The 9273-nt window shown below is 32.2% G+C and overlaps 1 protein-coding gene across 7 annotated transcripts in view; it reads right to left on the bottom strand.

Moving 5' to 3' along the window:
- Positions 1-2941: 2941 nt before the first annotated feature.
- Positions 2942-9273, bottom strand: part of LOC122627025 (serine/threonine-protein kinase tricornered) — a 95841-nt gene continuing 89509 nt past the window's right edge. For 6 of the 7 annotated variants that reach the window (XM_043807757.1, XM_043807759.1, XM_043807754.1 and 3 more), the window contains 9 exons: positions 6920-6996; positions 5662-5895; positions 5241-5448; positions 5004-5121; positions 4789-4928; positions 4503-4703; positions 4228-4380; positions 3977-4135; positions 2942-3431 (listed from right to left, as the gene is read on the bottom strand). In XM_043807757.1, coding sequence (XP_043663692.1) covers positions 3316-3431; positions 3977-4135; positions 4228-4380; positions 4503-4703; positions 4789-4928; positions 5004-5121; positions 5241-5448; positions 5662-5895; positions 6920-6996 — 1406 coding nt within the window. In that variant the 3' untranslated portion in view covers positions 2942-3315. Of the gene's footprint in view, positions 3432-3976; positions 4136-4227; positions 4381-4502; positions 4704-4788; positions 4929-5003; positions 5122-5240; positions 5449-5661; positions 5896-6919; positions 6997-8187; positions 8315-9273 lie in introns of those variants that run through there. The other variant, XM_043807756.1, reaches the window with a different exon arrangement.

Genomic DNA, 9273 nt, shown 5'->3' with positions numbered 1-9273 from the left:
TTTTTTCTTCTTCTTCCTCTTATTTCTTTTTATTTAATCTGTTTAATGATTATTATTATTATTATTATTATTATTTTTTTTTTTTTAAGAGAATACGTAGGGGCATTCGGGTCGTATGAAACTAATTTCTCGTCGAATATACACACAGGCGATTATGATTTATTAATAAAAGATTTGCATCTTAATCCATTCAGTCACGCCGGAACGTACGAGAGAGGAGTATAATTCTTCACGTTATATTCCGTCTATAATTTCTCTTCTTTTTTTGTTGTTATGAATTTCTTTTTTTTCTTCTTGTTTTTTTATTTCCTTTTTTTCCTTTAAATGTTCTCTTTACATTTTCGTTCCATCGGTGATACGTTTCGTGCGTGCTTATTCGTGTATGTATTGTATAATAGGTACTCTCGGTATGTCGCCTCTCTTAAACATTAACTATTTTTTTATATCGTTATTTTATACTATAGTTTTAAATATTCATACCGGTGTGCCCTGGGCGGTCAAAGTGAACTACTAGAAAAAACTTACATTTAATTAATCTTGCGACTCGGTTTCGCGGTGCGATTTTATTATTATTATTAATATTATTATTATAATTATTATAATAACTATTATTATTGTTATTATTACTATTATTATTATTATTATTATTATTATTATTATTAATTTTTTTTTGTTTATTTTATTTATTTAAAAGAAAAGCATATTCGCGTGTCCTCTATATTCTTGCATGTTCTCGGTGGTAGATTAGTAGGATAAATTTGTCTGTCTTCGTCTTCATCATCTTCCTTCTTCTTTTATCTTCTCTTTTCTTCTTCTTCATCTTCGTTTTCCTCTTTATTGAAATGATCCTTCTTCTTCTTCTTCTTCTTCTTCGTTTTTTTCACAATGGTGACTCTATCGGTCATCTCGGTTTTTCCATCTCACGCGTTTTGTTCCATGTGTAGACATTTTTTTTCTCTTAGGAACGTTCTTTTCTTTTTTTTCTTTTCTTTTTTTTTTTTGCCTTTTCTTTTCTTTTTTTTTTTTCTTTTAGTGCCGTACACCTTAATTAATCGATTAATCAATCGTAATTCGTAATTATTATATAGAAAGAGGAAGCGTGCGAGGAAAAAAGGACGTGTACGAAAGTGATGACGCAGTGACAGTGAAGGAGAGAGAGAGACCCGGAGTGTGTAATTTCATTTTTTTTTTCATTTTTTTTTCTTTTTTTTTCTTTTTTTTTTTTAGAAAGAAAACAAGAATATTATTTTCTCTTTTTTCTTTTTGCCCGATAAATTATTCATATATAATAATCATTGGTAAATAATTGACGATTAAGGTGTACGGTATAATTAACAGAGAATAATCCTAATTGATTCGCCACGTATTGAGATCTATGCATTGAGATCTATTATATCGCGATTAAACAAAAGAAAAGAAAAAAGAAAAACAAAGGAAATGAATCAATCATTAAATTAACGCAGGACAAATTAATTTAGAAAAGAGATCTTTTATCAACGACTTTTCAAAACTACTAACCTAAACTTTCGATTTTCTTTTTTCTTTCGAAATTATTTTTCTCCTGAAACATATCATCCACATAAAGCAAATCGCACATTTTCTATCTACTTTCTTTCTTTTTCTTCTTTTTTCTTTAATTTTTTAACATGTTACTATACTGAATTTCGATATCTCCCTCGATATCTCCAAAAAGCGTGGCTTACATACATTTTCTAAACATTAACAAATCTTATTATTAGATATCGCTGTTATCTAATAATACATAACGAAAATAAATAAAACGTGAAATTGATATACTGACTTCGAAATGATTGCTTCGCCTAATATTTTTCAACGACGAAGTATTCTCGTACGAAGAAAAAAGAAAGGAAGAAAAAAAAAACAGAAAAAAAAAAGAAAGAAAAGAACAAATAAGCGAAGTAACATTCTAAAAATTCAATTAAACTCTCTATCAACGATGTATACATTATTATCCATAAATCTCTGATATAAACGAGACAAAATTCGATGATACAGGGACATAGTTAAGATCGATTATTATAATAAAAGAGATTGAAGAGAAAGAAGGAAGAAAGAAGGAATAACACGAAAAGAACAAAAAAAAAAAAAAAAAGAATGAAGAAGGAAAATGAAACTATCGGCCACACGAAAGCAGTATCGCGTAGCACTCTTAAACAATTTCGTATCACAGCATGCACTTATACAAATGACCTTCGAAGAGAGAGAAAGAGAAAGAGAAAGAGAGAGAGAAAAAGATAGAGAGAGAGAGAGAGAGAGAGAGAGAGCTTTACATTCGACAGCTCGATCATTATTTATCTCTGACGAGTTAACGTTTCCTACGAATGAAACGAAAGAAAGAAAAAAAGAAAAGAAAAAGAAATAAAAACAGAAAAAAGAAGAAAAAGAAATGTAATAAACGATTCTAAAATTCTAAACGCTTAAACGTAATTAGTTTCTTCGACGTACACGAGAATCATTTTGGGACCCGAAACTTTCCCTCTCCCCTCTACGACTTCTTTTTCGACAATCTTTGTCGTACAACAAATAGAGAGAGAAAAAAGAAAGAGAGAGAGAGAAAGAGAGAAAGAGAACGAGAGAGAGAGAGAGAGAAAGAGAAAGAGAGAGCTTATAGTACTAATAAAGAAGAAAGAAAGTCCGATAAATCAATCCTAGCATAAACGAAATGTCTATATTTGTTTTTGTTTCTTTTTTTTTTCAAAATTCCTAATTTCTTTTTTTCTCTTGCGTTGCACTTGCTTTCTTTTTTTTTCTTTTCCTCTTTTTGTGTCGTCATCTTCCTCCTCCTCCTCCTCCTTCTTCTCCTCCTCCTCTCTCAATTTCATTCTCCGGGTTCTCTCATGATCAACGCATCAACGTTGTCATATCTGCATTGTCCTCGTCATTATTATTCCTTTCCGAGAATTGCAATAAAATTGTTCTCCTCGATGTGCTCGTCCTATCGGAATCAACACGTTATGCAGGACGTATGCACTTTGTGTTTTTTTTTTTTTTTTTTTTTTTTTTTTGTAAGGACGAGAAAGTTAGAGAGAGAGAACGTCTTAGACGAAAGACGAAGAGAAATTATTTTTAATCGTCTATTGTTGTTGTTGTTGTTGTTGATGATGTTATTGTTGTCGATGATGTTGTTAATGTTGTTGCCGTTGCTGTAGATCGCGACGTTGTTGAGGACAACGGTGGATGATGATGAGGATGATGTACCAAGGCCGGAACTCCACCTCCACCTCCACCTCCTCCTACTCCTCCTATCGTGTCGCTCTGCTGACTGCTGATGTTGGAGCAAGGTATCGGGGGTTGCTATTTTTTCGTTGGCGTTCCCCGTTGCGTGAGACCTTCGAAACGCTTGAACGTGTAGTTTATGAACACCCAATCCTTGTAGATCACCTCACCGTCCTGTGGCATTGGTGCTGACGCTGTAATATAATCCGTCTGTTTGTTTTGTTTTTTATTTTTTATTCTTTTTTTAATTTTTTTATTTCATTTATTTCTTTCTCTTTTTCGATAATGAAATAGTTATATACGCGATTCGAAGATTCGAAGACAAGGAAGGTTAGTTTCTCATAGTTCGTGAAATATCTACAGAATTTTATTTTCTCTTTGTCTTCTTTTTTTTTTTTGTACATATAATTTCTCTCGAAATCAAACGAATCTTTCCGATCAAGCATTTACTCGAACGTCAGCTTTCGAACTTTTTTCTCTTTTTTTTTTTTTTTTTTTCTTTCTTTGACACGAACGTTTAAATTGTAAAAAAGCGAAATGACAAAAGAACGTAAGAACGACGAGCAAAGCTTTAGAGCATTTATCGAGAACTAACGAACGTTTATCAGAGAAACAGATAGCAAGTGGCTGACGTATACGAGAGCCAACGATATCCGATATACCAGCGAGCAACTCTCGAAGGTTAAGGCTATATCGTTCGAGTGTTCAACGCTAGTTTATAATATATGTATAGACTTACGTATCTCTAACTTTACGTCTGGGAACTCGTCGAAGTTGGATGTGTCGTCGATGGATCGTACTTCGACCGGGATCGCAGCTGGTCTCTCTCTTATGTGTTCCCAATCGACACCGCGGAAGAAAGGAGCTAACTTGAGTTCTTCGATACCTCTTTGAGATCCTAAGCACGTTCAAGTATTGCAATGTTAAGGATGATGTCTATAGAATGCGCGATCGAACAATATCGTATCATTTGATCGTATATTAGTCTACCTAGTCTTCTATCGGCTTCGCAACAGAATCTGATTATGGTATCCTTAGCCTCTTCGCTTATGGGCACTTCGGGTGGAAAGACCAACGTCTCTCGCCAATTCATTACCTTCCTATACGTCTCTTGAGGATTCTCGCTACAAAATGGTGGATATCCTGGAACAACCAAGAATATATTATATATTATGTCATTGGAACGAATGTAAATTCTTTTGAAACTTACGATCTTACGTATAAGATCAAGATTGTTAAAGGATAATTGATAGTTGATGTCAGACCTATAAGCATTTCATACATGATGACTCCTAGAGACCAACAATCGCAAGCTGGCCCGTAACCAGTTTGTAGAAATACTTCGGGAGCGATGTAATCGGGTGTTCCAACTGTGCTATAAGCGAGAGCTCTTCTATTTCTCTTCCAACTTTCAGCCCTTCTTTTACTATCCATAGCACCTCCGCTTCCACTTCCACACGACGTCACTGTACAATACCGATCGATATCGAAATTGAATAACGTCGTAACGATTAGATAAGAGATAAAATAAAATTCTCGATAATTACGTACTGAAGTCGGAAGGTTTAGCTTGGCTTAGGTCTCGATAAAAATCAGTCCTGTGGGATTTCTTCAATCCCGTACACAGCCCGAAATCAGACAGCTTTATGTGGCCCCGTGCATCCAACAATAGGTTGTCTGGCTTAATATCTCTGTGATTAAAGTAAACGGATATACGTCAAAATCGTTCCACGAATATCGTTTATATCTTCCAATAGAATCTTTACCTATGAATAAAACCTAATTTGTGTATGGAGTCGATGGCTAACGCCGTTTCGGAAATATAAAATTGCGTGCACTCTTCGGATAGCGTATCCTTCTTCATAAGAAGCGTCATCATGTCGCCTATTAATTAAGATTATTATTAAGATAACAAAGATAATATATTAATCGATGTTGTAACGTCATCGTCTATTATATATTAACGATGAAAGAAAAGATTTTTCCCTTAGCAAAGAACTCACCGCCCGGTAAAAATTCCATTATTAGATAAAGATTAATGGGATCTTGAAAACTGTAATACATCTTGACGACCCACTGATGATCAGCCTCGACGAGGACGTCCCTTTCAGCTCTGACGTGAGCAACTTGTTCCTTTTCTAGCATGTCTGCTTTCCTCAGTATTTTCATAGCGTAAACGTGACCAGTGTCCTTCTTTTGTACCAGTCTCACCTGTTTTCAAACGAGTAGACATATTAACGAAGAAAGTTCGTTCACGCGGTTAAATGAAATTTTCGTTTTAACAGAAACTTCGTTTCGATTTTCAAGTTTTATGATCCTTAAAAGTACGATGTTAATAATAATAACGATGATAATAATAGCATTGAGAAAAGAACAAAAATAATCTTAGCAGCTTGAGAAAGGAAAAACTGGTGACATTTTTACCTCGCCGAAGGCTCCTCTACCGATGACCTTCAGTGGTTCGAAATCTTCGACGCCAAGCCTGGACCTCTTCAATCGCAGGAATTCTGTTTCTTTCTGGGCGTGCTGCAATCTCTTCTCCTGTTTTTGTTGTTCCGAAAGGCCCTCATCCTTCAATGATTCCTCCAACTTTGCTAGCCTCTGCTTCCTCTCTATGTGTTGGGCTATTAAGTTGCTGTAATAATTCTCCAACGTTACCTGAGGGAAAAAAAAAGAAAGAGATACGAGAGGAACAGCTAAGTGCTTTAATTTTTTAAAAGGAAGCTTCCTGTTTTTCCTACACGCGGCTAGCATGAGATTATCGATCGATCGATACTATTTTTTTTTCTTTCTTTCTTTTTTTTTTTTTTTTTTTGTTAATATCTCGTCGGTATTAATAATCAAATAACTCCGAAACAAAAAAAAAAAAGGAAAAGAATAACTTTTAATCTTTCAATCGTCTAAAATAATCATTTTAATTCAATTAATACTTTCCTGTTCTAATTCTTATAAAATATATTTCCTTTTTATATTAGACTTGTATTCATTATTTTTAAATCGCATTATTAATTATTATTGAATTAATAATAATTCATTAATAATATTTCAAACATGATCGTTTGATGGTTTAAAAATGAAAAAAGGAAAAATAAAAAAAGTGAGAATTGCACTCGATCATTTTTTGTTTGTTTATTTATTTCAATTTATTTTTTTTTTTCGAAGATTTACTTTTTAAGAATAATATTCCATTAATATGTACGATCTTATCGAAGTTGATTTTATAAATAAAAACAGACAGGTTAATTGGTCGATAAGACAATCACACAAGAAAAACTGTTCCTGATTTGAAATAAAAATAATGCAGACGGGACGAAGAGAGGGGAGAATGATAACCATTTCAAGTTTACTTTGTAATTATCGAGAAAGTCTCGTTGATGTTCAAGATAAATTGACTTTGTTCGATCGATCTCTATTTTCTTTTGTGAAGTGTGAAAAAAAGGAAAAAAGACGGAAAGGGAGAGAGAGAGTGAGAGTGAGAGTGAGAGTGAGAGTGAGAGAGAGAGAGAGAGAGAGAGAGAGAGAGAAAGAGAGAGAGAGAGAGAGAAAGAGGGAAAGAGAGAGATAAAGAAAAGATAAAATACGATTTGTAAGAGAAGGAAGATTTGGTAGAGAAAGGCAGAGAGAGAGAGAGAGAGAAAGAGAGAAAAAATGGCCCAGATTTTTCAAGAGATTTTCTTCTTACCTTGGCCTTGGTAGCTTTATCCAACGTGTGCCCGCTAAATCGAATAGTACTCTCCGTGGCAGCCATCTCCAACACCCCTAAAACAATTTTTAAAAATGTCGGGTTATAAAAAAAGTTTATATAAATTTCTTATATCATTTTTATGAAATAAAAATTATATTCACAATTATAATAATGTACTTATCGAATGAACGTCCCTTTTTATTATTATTTATTATTTCATTTTTTATCGTTCTTCTCTTTTTTCTTTTTTATTTTTTTTTTAATTTCGACTTATTTTCTCTACGTACAGCATTATCATAAAAGTATTAACAATGGTCATTATTTATTTAAATGTCCGTAATACGATGAATGTAGAAACTTTTCTTAGTCGTTTCTAAAATCTAATAAGACGTCATTTCAGAAAATTTAAATAAAACGTAGAAAAGTTAAATATAAGAATGAAGTTGCTGTTAGAAACGTGATAGAGAACCGATATGAAATATTATTTAACATTCGTGAGTAATTGAACAGGTTTGTCTTATAAATCCTTACAGTCGAGTCTAATGTAACGTGTAATATTATGGAAAATTAATTGCCTTAGAATTGTAGCGATCTTTCACTTGTTGTTAGAACGAGAAATTTATGTCTATACTTGAAGAAGTACCAAGATCAACTGAATTGTTGTCGATCTGTCAAGATATCGGGGATCCACGTCGATCGTTTATTATTGTTTACATGAACGACGATCAGAGCTTGCCCTATATCGGAAAATCCCACGAAAGTAATCGTTTATTTTTCAAATAATATTACCGTCATGCCACGATGACCTCGAAATAATTTTCCTCTTTATATGAAGGAAAAGAAAAAAAAAAAGAAAGAACATTTTTAACTATATTAAAATTATAAAAAAAAGAAACAAAGATATAAATATTTTATTAACGTCGTGATGCAATGAAATAATTACGTTTTATTCTAATAACAATTGTTAATTACAGTCAGTCGTTCGTTTTTGTAACTATAAAAAAAATCATTTTTAATGATATTAAAATTATATACGAATATAAAGAAAAAAAAATTAAAAGAATAAAAATTATTTATTAATGTCATGACAGAGGGTCTTCGAAACGATCGTCTATTTTAATAAAGATTTTTAATTACGATTAATTTAATTAATTAAAATAGACCATGATCGATCGGGTCCCTGCAAAAATCATTTGTGATTGTGTTAAAATGATTGAAAAAGAAAAGAAAAAGCCATCCTCAAAATTATTTAACTCGTTACTAACTATAAGTGTTGGATAAATGATTATCGATCCGTTGTTCTGGAACACGTTCTTTCTGCTCGAAGTTTTTATCAGTCCGATCGAAGAATCTGAAGCAGTTGAAATTTTGCGGCATTGTTCGAGAAGGAAAAAAGTAAAAAACGAAATCGAGATTAGATTTTAAAGCGACGTAAGACATTACGCGATATGCGTTACACGCGTCGAATCGGTCGAGACTACACGAGCGAGCGGTGCCTTCGAAAATGAAGTTGCGTATTACTCGTCATGAGTAATGGAGGGCCTCGGCCTTTAAAGAAAAAGAAAAAGACAAAAAAGAAAAAAGAAAGAAAGAAAAAAGACAACGTGGGAGTGCTACGTTAAGTGCCTCTTACGATAATTACCGAAGAAACTTATCCTCATATACATTGACACTGAGCTCCAAGTATCGACTATTATCGCAATATTTACAAGTACATGTAAAAAAAAATCGTATTTTTCGTTCTTGTTTTTTTTTTCGAAATCGATTTTTTTTTTGAAAGTATAACTTGTAAAAAATACCAAATATAAAAGATATCAATCAGGGGTGATTTATTATATCAATCAGGGTGATTCTTTTTTATTATATTACGAGAAGAATTATATAATGTAAAATAGTTTTTATATTATATACTTGCATTGTAATTTTTATATTTAGTATAATAGAACAAGTATTGATATAATATAATATATTACATTATATTAAAGTATACTGTATTATATTAGCGATATAATATAATATATTATATTATATAATATATACTACATTAAATTAGTATAATATACTAAATATTAATTACATTTACGAAACATAAAAAATTTATAGTATTAATTAATGAGTGATCTTGCGGAGCGAAGATTTAAAAAAAGGAGAAGGGTCACATAGTCCTGCGCCATCAAAGTTATATGCCGTAATAAAGGGTTAATAAAATTAAAATGAATTTGCCAAGAATAATTTTACTAAGTAAAGAAAAAAAAAAAAAAAGAAAAGAAAAAGAGAGGAAACGATAAAAAATCACCCTAAGAAAAGCAATAAAAACAATTCTTTATATAATAAATTTTTCTTTTTCTATT

Source organism: Vespula pensylvanica, chromosome 2 (genome assembly GCF_014466175.1).
Source record: "Vespula pensylvanica isolate Volc-1 chromosome 2, ASM1446617v1, whole genome shotgun sequence".
NCBI lineage: Eukaryota > Metazoa > Arthropoda > Insecta > Hymenoptera > Vespidae > Vespula > Vespula pensylvanica.
This window is presented reverse-complemented; position numbering and strand designations above follow the sequence as displayed.